The sequence below is a fragment of the Camelus dromedarius genome, chromosome 33 (genome assembly GCF_036321535.1).
Source record: "Camelus dromedarius isolate mCamDro1 chromosome 33, mCamDro1.pat, whole genome shotgun sequence".
In the NCBI taxonomy this organism is placed as follows: domain Eukaryota; kingdom Metazoa; phylum Chordata; class Mammalia; order Artiodactyla; family Camelidae; genus Camelus; species Camelus dromedarius.
Window position 1 is genome coordinate 11,375,299 of NC_087468.1, and position 14,252 is coordinate 11,389,550.

Sequence of the window (14,252 nt, forward strand, 5' to 3'; positions counted from 1 at the left end):
AGGTTGTGATCCTCTGGATTCCAAGGGTGCAACATCTAAGAACCGTGGGGTTTGGGAGGGTGGCAGGTGGCACTGAATCAAGAGCCTCTAAAGAACTGGCATGGAACCCTTGGCAGAGGACGGCTCCGAGGTGACCCATTAGCTGAGGCATGGAGCTGTACGGTGGTTATGATGGAGCCTCGTGAGCTGACTGCTTGGGATTCCACGTGCACGGATGCAGTGCCAGCTCCACCCCCTGTATCTCCGTGGGCCAGGCCTGCTTGCTGCAGGCAGGTCTTTCGCCTCCCGTTCTGAATGCTGCCTTTGTTTTGGGGTATTAGGATTATAGCGGATGCCAAGTGATAAATTAATCAGTAGTATCAGTGGCGGGCAAAACTCAACTCTTATGTCTGTAGAAAAGTAAAGTAGTGGGGCCCCTCCCGCACCCCTCGTCTGCCAGAAAAGTGCTGGAGCCATTTCCTTTCCCTGTTTTTTACTCCTCACCCAGATTGTGCTTCCCCCAAATGAACACCAAACAGCCTTATTTTAGGTGAGGAATAACAATATTATCAGTTGGCAAGCAATCTTTTTATTCAAATTTGCCCCAACTTTCCATCCTGTAGATGCTTATATCATAATGTAGTTCATGATATAAACCATCAAGTCGCTGGGGCTTAATGGGCATGTAGTTGAAATGGCTTTGCATTTGTTTTGGCCCCTGAGCAAATGCCTTTAATTTTTGTATGTGATATGAAATTCCTGACCTCCTAAAGACTATAGACTAAGAACCAACAATTTCTATCTTACAGAATTTCCAAACAATAACGTACCATCCTTTATCTTAGAAATTAATATCGTGCTTTTTGCTCTTCAAAGCACTGTAACCCCTACATCTTGTCTTATTCCCAAGACTGTGCTGGAAGATGGCTAATCGGGTACTTTGTTCCAGGCTGTGCCACTTACTAGCTACCCGAATGGGGGACTATCTCAGTTTCCTCATAGGTAAAATGGAGCGGTTAAAGCACCTACTTCATGGGGTCATATTGTGAGGATTAAATGAGTTACCAGATGTTCAGCAGAACACTGCCTGGACCATTGGCAATGCGTAGTGAACACTAAGTATTCCCATTACTATAACTGCTGTTATATCCTGGGTGCCAGCCAGGTATTGTTTTAGAATAAAACTTAGCTTCCTAAATATCTGGAAGTTTCCCCTTCCATTGTAAGAGTATTCCCAGAGCACAACAGCTCTGTTCTTCACATTACTACTTGTTTTCTCTATATTCTTTCTTACACTCTGCCCCACCCAAGCTTTGCTGACTACTCCCTTTGTATTCTGCCTGCTTATAACTTTACATTTTCTTTCTTGTCTCTTACTAGACCAGAAACCACAGAGTCCTAGATCATCCCACCTTCCTTCTCCCTGACAGACTCATGCCTTTTGGAGTTTATGTATGTTGTTTGTAGCCACTAAGACCTTTTAATTTGGCTAATATTTTGGTTTGGGCACCATGAAAATGAATAACTTAGATGTTCTTTAACATTCTCAGTTATTCTTTCCTGGCTACCGGCCATGACACTGGGAAACCACAGGGCAGACTGGTTCAAGATACATTGAGAAATACCAGGATGTACTGGATGAAACTATCAGGGTAGCATGAACATCTTGGGAGCAGGCGTGAGAATGCTCATCTGTTTTATGTGTTATGGCACAGATTCCAACTGACACCAAGAATAGTCTCCTTTATTGATTTGGAAGGAAATCACCAGCAAATTATTTTCCAGGTAAAAAGCTTACGGATGTTTTTAAACCAAAATCCCACCAGCACAGAACCAACCATCATTGCATCTTAACTTGAAAGCAGTACCTGGTAGATACCAGCAGCCAACACGGGAACACAGCAGCTATTGTGCAGCAGTGGGAGCCCCAGATGTTGACTGGTATCAGTTTCTAGGACACTTGTAATATAGTTTTGCTGGGGGAGGAGAGGAGAGTGTGGATTCTATAACCAAAGACTATAAGGCCAGCATCTAACCCCACCTGAGGTCAAGTTGAATGTGGGCCAAGGTTCTCCTCTCCAGCAGATCTTCCTGCCAGTGCTGGGTAGGAACAGCACTGGTATTTCCAAAAGAACCACACCTACAACTAGAGTCACATTTCTTAACACTCCTCCTCAGGATGCCCAGGGATTTAAAAGAAGGGGAAATATACCAATCATATCTCCAGCATCATGACTTTGTTAGAGCTGCACTGCTTCACAGCCCCTTCCTGTCCAGCCCTGGCAATGGGCCTGGATGGCAATGACCCCGCTTTGCAAAACCACAAACATAGTTCACGTAATCCCTTTGTCATCTTTGAAAAGAGAAAACAAAGGCATTACCAGACTGAAAGCACAGCTACACGTGGTAGCTAAACCTTCTCCCATTCAACAAATAAGTGGCTCCCCTCAGAAACATTGTTCATCTCAGAGACCCCCCCAAAATTGTCCCCCCTTAGGGCTTTATAATGTTGCTTCCAGAATATATGTATATATATGCATGACTGGGACATTGTGCTATGCACCAGAAATTGACACATTGTAACTGACTACTTCAATTAAAAAAAAACAATAAAAATAAAAATAAAATAAAATATAATGTTTCCAGGAATTGAGGAGGTTATTAGATGTTGGCGATGTCATTAATTTTAGTAGATACATTATCTTAATTATGGAACAGGCCACTGTTGACTTAATACTTGTTTGTGGATAAATGCTAATAAATTATTTGGGTAGCATTAGAGTTTTTTCCAGACGCATAAAACAACTATATTACATTTCACATATCTTATGAGAACAGGGCTAAATTAAGAAAATGGGAAAGAAACATCTTGGTTATATCTTCAAATAGTGAAGGTCTGAAAAGTTAGATCCTAAAATACACTGCCATCACAGCATTTGGGATAAAATAGAGTGCTACCAGCTTGGTTTTGAATTAGGCTAAGAGTTCAATAAGGAAACCAGTGTTCAAGGGATGTGCTGGGAGTCGTTCACGAAAAGGAACAAGCTGGAATGGAGGTATTCTCTGGTTCTCTTTCACATCCAGTGTTGCTACAAAACGCAACTTCACAGGCCCCCTCTGGATCTCAACTCTTTAGCAGCAAGATCCTCCCATTACATCTGTTTCCAAGGGCCCTCTTTGGGTCATGGTACAAGTTAAGTCAGGGGGAGAAAACCTCAGAAAACCCACCCTAGATTAGTCACTGCAGGCTGGACCCCTCCTCAGGAGCACTTCAGGTACTCCTTAAAATGTCTTAATCTATCATAACCCCCACTGGCAAGATAAAGGTCACATATACCATTGATGTGTCTTAAAAATAAACTCTTCTGTAGCCCAAGGAATCAGAAATACCTTCTCCCCCTTTTAATGGCCTGTACATTAATGTGCCCCAGCCAACGAAGCACAGGGCAGAGTTTTCACCTGGGTCAGAAGGTTGTGGAACTCTTCCACTGCCTGTGAATGTGCCATGGGGTTTAGCACCAGGTGTTGGAAGAGATTGACAGGCTCAGCATTCCGAAATGTCTTAGGGATCGGGATGGTCAGGGGCAGGAAGGCGTTACCGATGAGGAAATGATGGAGAGACCTCTGCTGGAGGCCTCGGCCCAAGAACCAGAGGATGTCCTGGAGCCGCTGGGAGAGCATGCTGTGCTGCCAGTCTGTTAGGGGCAGCCGGAGCAACAGGTGCATGAGGGCTGTTTTGAAGTGGTAAGAGGTGAGGATGGGGCGGCATGCTCCCTGGGGTAAACTCTGAGTGTCCCGGAGACTTAAAATGATCTGGAGGCACTTGAGATGACAGGTGTTCTCTGGAGCAAAACGCCCCACCAGCTTTAGGAACAAGTGCTCACAGGCTGCAAAGGACTCAGGCCAGTCCACGCTGGTGAGCTGTTCCTGGTCAGGGGCCTGACTCACCAGGTAGACCAAGGTGTCTTCCCGTTGCACCCCCAGGACCAAGCGGATGGAGAGAAAGCGGCCTGAGCGGTAGTCCAGCCTGAGCTTGCAGCAAGTGGTGGACGGTGGCAGGCTGAGCTTAAAGTCATACTTGTGGGCCACGAGGGCCCAGGCGTTGCCCACCATGTTCCGGAACCACTGGATGGTCTTGCAAACGTCCAGGTGGGAGCCGGTGCAGAGAGCCGCCTTGATGGAGCTGTTGCACTTGCCCAGGAGGGCCTGGTGGTCCCTGTGGTGGTGCACCAGGCACAGCACATCCCCCAGAAGTTTCTCACGCTTGCACACGCATTCCGACTCCACCACCACGCAGCCACAGCGGCGGCCCAGGGCTGGATCCCGCATCTCCAGCACAAACATTGTGCCCTGGGGGGGAACAATGGGCACCAGGATGTCAAATTTCTGGGTCTCGTGGAGGGTTCCCCATTTCTCGAAGGCAGCCCCGATGCCCAGGCAGTCCTCCAACTGTGGGTGAGCCTCCCGGCGGCTCAGCACCCGACAGGCTTCGATGAGGTCGTCCACGAAGCTCTCCACGAACTCGCAGGTGCAGGGCAGGTCCCGCGTGACATTCTGGACATGGTGCTTGTAAAAGGACTCCAGGGCCTCCTGCGAGGGGAAGTCAGTAAGCCAGTTGTAGGAGGTGACAGGCACGACACGGACTTCCTCCTCCTCCTCGTCGCTGCTGGAATCGAAGGCCGGCTCATGCTGCATGTTCTGTCGCAGGAGCTCGAAGATGAGGAAAAAGCAAAAGAGGCCGGCATTCCACAGGTTTCCCAGCATCCAGCCCAGCGGCCCCTCCTGGCCATCAGCCTGGAATGGCCACCCCATGTCTTTCCTCCCCAGCACTAACTGGTCATCCGACGTGTCTCCTCTCCAGAAGTTCTCTGCCTTCTGCTTCTCCTCAGCTGCGCGCTTCCGCTCTTCAAACTCTATCTCTAACTGGCGCATCTCCTCGCTCATCCGCTTCTCCAGCTGCCGGCTTCTGGCTAGCGTGTCCAGGTCCATCCGGTCACTGACCATCAAGGGGTGGTGAACCACGTACATCACTGCCAAGAACAGAAGGCTTATCACAGCCATGGAGACCTCTGCATCTGGAGAAGTGGGAGGGTGGGAGTCAGTGGTGATCTTCGGGACTTGTCTGCTCTCCAGTGCATATTCCCCGGAGCCCTGGAACCCCAAATCCTGGAAATCAGCCACTCAGGAGGAACAGAAAGCTCACAGAGCTGGGGTTGGACAGAGCAAGGGTGGTCTGCCTGGGAGGAGGTTTGGGAAAAAGCAGGGCACCAGGATGTGCCACCTGGTCTTGCTACTGCTTTCCTTCCACATGGTGTGGATGGTATTTAGGCTTCCAGAGGGTAGACATGGGACTGTTTCCATTCCTGTGCAGGATGGGGAGGGGGACCCTAGCCTCACCCGACTCATCAGTCCACTGTGGGCAACAGGTGTGCCCTGTTGATCCCAGAGTCTCCCTTCCAAGGGCAGAAAGCACTGCTCTGCCTGGGCACACCTTTCCTCTAGCCAGGCGGTCGGCCCCAGGCCAAGCTGTAGCATCCCACCTCCTCTGTGACTTCACAATCCTCATTCTGCTCACCCTGTGTCATCAGACCACTCCTCCTCCCTCCTGCCAGTGGGCCAACCTCTAGTGGGCGCCAGGGAGGCACAGTGTAGCCAGCGCCTCTCCACTGCAGCTGCTGTGCCCCCTGAGGCCCTAAGGGGGCTGATGCCCCATCGGTGGGCCAAGCCAACAGGCAGGCATGGCTCCACCTCTCAGCCTGGGAAACTTCGTGAAGAAGCAGATGCCCAAGGCCTCCTGAAAGCCCACAGGAGTCAGTTCCTCTGCCTCCCCACTCACCACCAAGGCCTGAAGCTTCTTCCTGCATTCACCCCACCTGTGCGCAAGCTACTGGGCTTACCGAGATCATGAAGGGCTGTGCCGTGTGGACGCTGAAGCCAGGTGGGGGACTCTCCTCCCTTTGGAGCTCGTCCTTGTTTGGTCTCACCACCCTCTCCAGAAGCCCTGCTAAAATTTACAAACTACTTGGGGGCTTTGGCTCAAAGCGGTGTGACCCTCCCCCCAACTCATAACTTCCCCAAATACCACGCCCAGAGATCTGAGCTCTCATCCGCCAATTTAGAACAAGCCAACTCAGGGTTTCTCCTGGGACCTGGGGCCAGGTTACTCACGGTCGGTGTTACCAGGCACACGGTCTTAAGGAGCCGGCTTGGCCTGACCGCCCCCGCCTTCTTCCCGGCGCGGTGGTGGCTCCGGGTTCCTCGCCAGGTCCGCCTTCGGGAGTGGACCCGCTCCCCTCTCCCGGGGAACACACCATGTCTGTCCGAGTCTCCGATCGTCCGTGCGCAGCCGGACCCTGAGACCCCACGGTGCCGCGCGCGGCTCTGAGGGCGCCAGCCGGACCCAGCGCTCCCGCCGTCCAGGCTCCGCCCAACCCCGCCCCGCCCCGCCCCGCCCAGCCCCGCCCACCCCCATCCCGGCTGCGGAGCGAACGCTTGGCGGGAGCCCCGCCCTGAGGCCGGGCGACCCTCCTCGCCAGCGCTCGCCGTGTGTCCGCCGCGTCGCCAACCCAGGGTTTGTGTGCCCCGCGGAGGGGCTGCGGCCAAAGGCTCGCTGCTGAGGGCCATTCATGCCGCAGCTGCTCAGCCTCCCTCGGGCGGCACAAGGGGGCACTGCAGGGCCGGCTGTCAGCTTAATTCGGTTCAGTGGAAAACATACTTAATGGGAATTTAGAATATACTTAACAGTGAGGATGATGGTGGCATAACCAAGAATTGTAGGGGAAAACATCAGTCCCACTTCGGGCTGGCGCTGCGCAAAGTGGTACAGCAGGTGAGGTGTGTTGTCAGCATCCTTAATGTGCCTCACCCCACAGCAGAAGCCCAGACTCAGGTGTCTTTCCCCAACCCTTTCTCCTATCTAAGTGGCTCTTATGAAAGGACCAGACAGCACCCAAAGACCTGGTTTGAGGCCTTACTCGCCATTCACTACCCACATGGGAATAAGAATCCTAAACCTACTAGGTAGCTCAAATGATGAGATGGGTGTGTAAATAAGAAACTTACAGACTGTGGAGACTGGACAAGCTTATGATACGCTAAGAAATGCCAATGGAATTGTTTTCCTGAAAAGGATTTTCAGTCTCAGAAAGAGCCCAAGCCTTCCTGCCCTGTGTCAGCTATTCAAGGAGAAAAGGAAGTAATGATCTCTTAATACTTACCAAGTCAAGTCCTTTTGCTGAAAGACAAGTTCCACGTCTCCTTATCCAGTGGCAATGCAGAGGGGGCGCCAAACAACTGGAACAGTACTTCCAGAAATATTGACTTATTTAATTGTGGAAGGCAAAAGACTGTCTTCTGGCTGACCATGACTGAAGTTCCACAGTTTCTTTTTATAAACTTGCATGATGAAGAATAGACCACAGGCTACTAAGCGTTAGTGCAATCGAGCAGTGATAATGATTATTTTTAAATTTATGACCTGACAATGTTGGGATTAAAAAAAGCGTTTCAGAATGGGCAAAATAATGGTGTTTAAAGCCATGTGTTTAAAGGTGTGTATTCATGATCAATGAAGGGTTTGTTTTAAAAGTGATTGTCAGGTTAGAAGACTTTTACTAATTTATGATCTGCAAGAAGTGAAGTTGGTTGCTATACCAAATTAGAGACTCTATGCTAGAGAACTACTAATCCATTTAAAGATCACACTTAAATTGACAAAAAGCCCTGTAGTGGTGGACAGTTTCTTGGCCTGTTTTCTGGTGGCTCATCTTCAACATGTTGTGAAGTGACAGCTGGCTTAGTCAGTGGGATTAATAGGAAACCAAGTCATTCCGACAACTTGTTATTTACACTAATTGATGATTGTACACAAATGACGTGTGAGTAAACTCTAGCTATCGTCACTCATTTTAACAAATATGGTAGATTTTCCCTAAAATAAATATAAATTTTCATCATTAAAAAATTAGTACATAGAAAGGAAGTAACTACATAATCTACTCGATTCTACCTCTTGTCCCACAAAACCGAAAATTTGTTGAAGATTTTTGCCTTTGTGTGAGAACAGTTGCTCCAAGACTTGGGAACATTGGGAGAAACATTAAGAATAAATTAAAAAACAAGGCAAATGATTTTGAGTGGTTTTCCTAGGCTTGACAAGTCTACGGATGTTACTGATACTGCTCAGTTGTTGCTGTTATTCAAGAAGCCAACACAGAGTTTGTAGTTCCTGAACAATTAGACTTTTTGAATAGTCTGCATGGAAAAAGTACAGGGAAGAATATTTCAAAGAAGTTGAGAAAACACTAATTCAATACAACCTGAAGTGGAATCTGCTAATGTATCACATCTGATGATGATAAAAATATATGTGGAGCAGAAGTCTTAGCTGGACAAATTTACAAAGCTTATGAAAATATAAGATGTTCAAAGCCTATGGTTATTCATCATATTATTCATTGGCAGATACTTACTGTAAAATATTTGAATTCATTATGTATTAATGAACCAGTAGTGTCAGTGGTGAACTTTGTTCATTCTTATGGGCTTAAAGACCATCACTTCTGCAAATTTTCATCAGAAATAGAAGCTGAATATCCTGACTTGCCCTACCATACAGCAGTTTGCAATCTTTTTGAGCTTGGGGCTGAGATTAAAATTTTTCTCTATGAAGACTGTCCTCACCTACTGTGCTCAAACACTGAATGACTTTGGACATTAGTTTTTGTTGCAGACTTGATACTATTTCTTAATGAGGTCAACCTAAAATTATAAGACAAAATGGCATTTAGGGAGCGGGTATAGCTCAGTAGTAGAACACATGCTCAGCATGCACAAGGTCCTGGCTTCAATCCCCAGTACCTCCATTAAAAAACAAACCAAAAAAAAGGCATTTATATATGCAATTTATTCTGTGATGAAATCATTTCAACAAACTTTAAATCACAAGTAATATCAAGCTGTTCAGTACACTTCCCTTGCTGTCAAAATGCTACCGACCAGGGCTCTTGGTCTTCTTGGTCTCCTTAATCAATAGAAACTGATAAGAGGCAAGACAAGAAATTCAAGGAAGGCTTTACTGGGACTCATGCTGCAGAACGAGGGGAGCTGGTCCCTTAAATGGGGTGAGGATAGGGGCAGGTCCAGGGGTTGGGCTGGAGGGGTGGCTTAGGTGGTCTGCCCACCCTCTTGGTGGTGCTGAGTGCAGGATCATGCTCATTGCCCTGCTTTTGCTCCTGACAGCTCATAAATGGCAGTTGGGTTTTTGGTCTTTTTGTATCTTGTTGTACATAATTCGCCCCAACTGTGCATGTAGGCAGTTATTTTTAGTCCCTTATAGTTTCTTTGTATTCTGTTGCTGGAGGAGAGCAAGCCCTGCAGCAAAGGGTCCCAGGTTCAGGTCTGTCTTGAAAAGATAAAACAAGATGTCCCTTCCCACATAAATCTGCAGCACATTTATTTTCTGAGCTCTAACTACAGATCCTGCAGAGTTTGTCAGCCATCAGTGCAAGTGGAAAGGACAGTTCCATATTTCAAAATCCATTTAACTTTGTCACTGAGGCTCTTCCATGTAATCTTCAATTAGAAGTGATTAATCTGCAATGTCATGACACACTAAAAGGCAAATATCAAGAAAAGGATCTAATTATATAAGAATGAATATGCTCCACTAAAATTGTACACTTGTGAATTAATATATCAATATTTGGCAGTAACTATCTGTATTGAAAAATATTTTCAAAGAAGTAATATGTTACTGTACAACACGAGGCATGTAGCTAATATTTTATAATAATTATAAGTGGAATATAACTTTTAACATTGTGAATCACTGTGCTATAAACCTGAAACTTATATAATAGTGCACATCAACTATACCTCAACAGCAAAAGAAGAATATGTAATATCTCATTACAGATCAGCACTAACATGAAATTTGCAATCAGTTTGAATGATAGGAAACACTAACTTTGAGCCCCAGTTAAGTGACATTTTTTTAAAATTCCATTCTAAATAGGCAAATATTACTAAAAAAATTGCACTTGATTATTATTATATTTTGAATTTTGTCAAAAATTTTGTGGAAATTTATTTTTCCTCTTGTTATATAAGCACTTACATAATATCCCTTGGCTGGCAACACTAGAATTTTACTGTCTGTCCATTTACAGAAAAAGTTAACTAACCTTTGTTTTTAAGCATCAAAATGTGCACAGTTCCCCCAAAATTTATTTTTAAAGTTTTATCTTTTCATAAAAATTATACACATTCATGATAAAAATGTATACGGTATACAAGGACTAGAATAAAGAAGCTACCCTTAAAACCTCATGCAGAAGGAGGGAAGACCAGACTGAGGCCGAAGCTGTGATGGGCAGAGTCACAGCTGTCACTATTAGCCAGGGCAGGTGGGTCCTGTCCTGCATGTTGGGTCATTTGTGTGGTTTGAACAATGTCCATGTTTTGTCTGTGTCCAGACCTGGTTCAAGAGTGGTCTTGTTTTTGTCTTTTCCATCAGAGTCACGGGGTGGCCCTGATGGATGATGGTGCTGTTCAGTGAAGTTGTTTACGTCCAGCAGAACAGCAGGACCTAGCTGAGGGAGCCGGGCCTGCTCCCATTCTTGGGCATCAGGGGTGGGCATTTCCTTCTCAGTCTCCCCACTCCTGAGGATCTCAGGGCAGGGACGAGAAATGCATGCACTCTGAGGCATAGCAGCCTGTAGGGGCAGAACACATGCGAGAGGGGGAGGGTATAGCTTAGTGGTAGAGCACATGCCTAACATGCACAAGGTCGTGAGTTCAATCCCCAATACCTCCATTAAAAAAAAAAAAAGAAAACCTAATTACCTCTCCCCAAAATAAAATTTTTAAAAATAGTAATAATAATAATAAAAGAAAAAAAAAAAAGAACACAGGTGGAGAGGTATTGATGGAAAGTGAGAGAGAGTCCAGGGCAGAACCCCAAAGACTTTAGTCACAGAGCCATCAAGGAAGAGGAGAGCAAGTGAGAAATAGCCATTGAAAGAGGACCTGAGACTTGTTGACAAAGTTCAGTTCCAGAGTCCTTGGGTCATGAAAGTCTCAGTGGACTAGGAGACGGAATCACCACGAGGAGCCATCTGGGTAGAAAGGGAGGACTGGAAGCTTGATGAGAGAGTGAAAGCTTGATTGTAGAAGTTGGGGTGGATGCCTGTAACTCAAAGCATTTACTCCAGACGATGCCATCGAAGTTGAACAATTGACTGTTTCCGTCAGTTCTCTCAGGCTGGGGAGCTCCAACTCAGGTCTGCCCTTTGACTAGCTTGGAAATCTTCACTGTGTGCCCTGAAATGTCCAAGGGAATGGAACTGCTGGTGGGGATTGAGAGCTGAATTAAGTGAGGCACTTTAACCTGAATAACAAACAGGAAGTGTATTTGTAATTATGTGAACACTGGTAGGCAATGACTCACTTAATATGTTCAACATTTATAAAATGTATATTTTAAGACAGGACAAGAAAATGTAGACAAAAAAATTCACTCTCTCTGTCTCCTTGGGCCTCCTCCCTCCCTCTTTAATGTGCTGGGTGCCTCTGAATTCTGCATTAACCATCTGCTCAGAGATGGGAATGCCTGCTTGACTTAAAGATCAGGGTTTTTTTCCCCCTTTATTTGATGCTGGCAATGTAACTTCAGAAAAGAACAGCATTCTTTCAAACTCTAGGGGGTCACAGGACTTGCTGCTTGCTTTGCAGGTGCTTACCTAAACTGTGTATCCTCGGTGAACTTTATGTAAAAATATCCATATGCCATTTTGACGTGTGATCCTTTGTCTCAAAAATATATATGACTGTGCCTTCAACTCCTAACAGGAGGAACAGGTCTCAGAGCTTTCTGAGAGTCTGTCTTCAGGGTTATAATTCTCAGTTTGGCTCAAATAAAATTCCCCTTTTTTCTTCTTAAAAAAAAAGAAGCAGCTAGCCTTACACCCAGAAATGAGTGTTACAGATTCTAGACGTGATTTGTGTCAGTATTTCAAAAAATATGCCCCTTTTAACACTAGTTGCCCAAGCTGACCCTCAAAAAGAGGATTTGTATCATGTTTCTTGGTAACATTTTAACAACTAAGATGCAAAACGTGATCATTTGGAAAAGTTTGGAAAATACAGAAAAGTTTTAAAACTCAGGTTAAAAAATCACCTTTAACTCTGTGGTATCAGTTAGGATGCCTCAGTAGGGGTGATGGCATACTCATGCTGGGTAATTGAGGAAAATTTAATAAAGGGACAAAAGGTTTCAGGGTTCGGGGAAAACTACAAGGGATGGCTGCTGTTCCTGGAGCCAGCCACCTCTGGTAAAGGTTAAGAGGAGGGAGTGATTTGTTTCTAGAACTTGGAGAGGGTAACTACATGGAGAGAATGTCTGGTAAGAAAAGGTGGTCTTCAGTTGGGAGGATGAAGTCCTGGGACCCTTTAGGAAAAGAGCTGAGTTCTCTCAAGAACCATTTCCTGCTGATGTCTCCTCCCATTGGCCAAAACCAACTGGTAGCCAGAGGACAAGGGAGCCCTTTGAATCAGTTCTTCTAGGTCAGCTCCCTGGAGCACAGAGCAGGGAGGAGAAAGGGGGGAGAGGGTCTACAGGGGCATACGGAGAAGATGCACATGTCGCGGCCAAAGGTTGTCTCAAACAAGTGCCAGTCTGTGAATTCACACTCAGAGATATGCTGCCTCAGCTACATACATACAAATGAAACCATACCCTATACCCTACAGCTCAAGGCCCATAAGGTAGAAACAAGATAGAAACAAAGATCACCAAGCTTGTTTTGCAGCGCACCAGAGAAACCGCAGATATGGAAACAACTGGCTGACAGCCCCTCCGACTGAGAACTGTGCAGGTGCACTGAGGGACCAGAATGACTAATAGTGAACATCGGCTGTCACAGGCGAAAATCTACTGTGTGTTACATATGAACCTCCCCCGCCCCAGATTGCACAGTGCAACCCGCCGTGGAGAGGCATGAAGGACAATGGCACCTGCGCAGAGCACTCTTGAAACTTACATTGAAAGTTAAACTTACTTTCCACCGATCATTTTGGAGCTCCCTCTATAACTCCCCATTTCCAGAACAAACATTCCACTCAACAGCCATGGGAGAGACTGATTCAAGCTTTGCCTCCTGTCTCCTTGCTTGGCTTCTCTGCCGTAAAGTTTTTGTTTTTTTTTTTTTCTGCGAAAGACCGTTGCATCAGTATTTGGTTTTTCCCTGCCCAGCAGGCAATGAGCCATTTGCCTTCTTACACAAACACATTTGAATCCCCACTCTTAAGACCAGATTTGGGCCCACTGTGCTACTGTTCTCCTCTAAGAAGAATCAGAATTCCTAGGAGGATGTCCATCTGTCAGAACACCCAGAAAGTGAGGCGAGCCCAGAACATCTTGCTGACCTTAGAAAGTGAGGGAGCGGTTCTTAGACTGTCTCAGGTGATGTTAGAAAAAGTGCAAAGATGCCACACAGAGAGGACTCCCACTGCTGGAGTGAACAGCAGATTATGCATGAAAAGATAATTATGATTATTGGGATAAGCTGAGCCATAGGTCTGTGAAGATATTTTTTTAAATGATACACAAACCACAAAGGTTTTATAAAAGGGTCTTGTGCTACAGCCATGTATTTCCAATATGTTTACCAAAATTAATCAAATCACTACATAAATCATACACTCATGTTTTGGTCATACATAAAACACATAAAAACATAGAAATATACTGTGAATATGAAAACAGAATGTGTAAATCTACAGTAATACGGAAAATACTGCATAATAAGTGAAGGGGCAAAAAAAGGTTACATCTTTCCAGCGGGGATGCAAGTTGGTGGGGGTTGGGGGGAAAAGAGCACGAGAACCCAGGTCTCAGAGCTCTGTCTCGCCGCCTGCTAACTGGGGCCTGGAAAGTTCTGAACCTCCCAGAGCCTCAGCTGCCTCATCTGATTAACACGATGATGAAAGTCCTTCCCTTTTAAGGTTGGTGTGCAGATTAAATGACCTCATATATTTAGAGCACCTTGCTCACAGATTGCTCACCCACCCCTCCTGGGTGTTGATATCTGTCACCTGTGTTCACATTACAAAATATGGCCCTTACCACACACATCTGCAACTTGGTTAGTTGGGTTATCTATTGGTTTGTCTAATGAAATTCAGAGACACTTATGAGCAAAGACTAAAATTAGACCTAGTCTGGTTGTGCCACAGCTACGTGTTTGGGAATGAATGAATGGAATGAACAAATG

General features: G+C 45.9%; 1 protein-coding gene across 5 annotated transcripts; it reads right to left on the reverse strand.

Annotated features, from left to right (window-relative positions):
- Positions 1–1,702: 1,702 nt before the first annotated feature.
- ITPRIPL1 (ITPRIP like 1) lies at positions 1,703–6,392 on the reverse strand. Of its 5 annotated transcripts, none has more exons than XM_031441194.2 (3): positions 6,148–6,392; positions 5,877–5,980; positions 1,703–5,009 (listed from the first exon to the last, which is right to left on the reverse strand). In XM_031441194.2, exon 3 carries the CDS (start codon positions 5,005–5,007, stop codon positions 3,397–3,399), a length of 1,611 nt encoding a protein of 536 aa, XP_031297054.1. In that variant the 5' UTR covers positions 5,008–5,009; positions 5,877–5,980; positions 6,148–6,392; the 3' UTR covers positions 1,703–3,396. The 5 variants fall into 5 exon arrangements, with proteins under 5 accessions (XP_031297054.1, XP_010982859.1, XP_031297055.1 ...); XM_010984557.3 differs by having other exon boundaries at positions 1,703–5,054; XM_031441195.2 differs by having other exon boundaries at positions 5,877–5,983.
- Between the last annotated feature and the right edge of the window lie 7,860 nt (positions 6,393–14,252).

Bases quoted from the DNA above. Each gene is read 5' to 3' on its own strand.
- ITPRIPL1 (XM_031441193.2), bottom strand. From the start codon at position 5,040: ATGGCTGTGATAAGCCTTCTGTTCTTGGCAGTGATGTACGTGGTTCAC.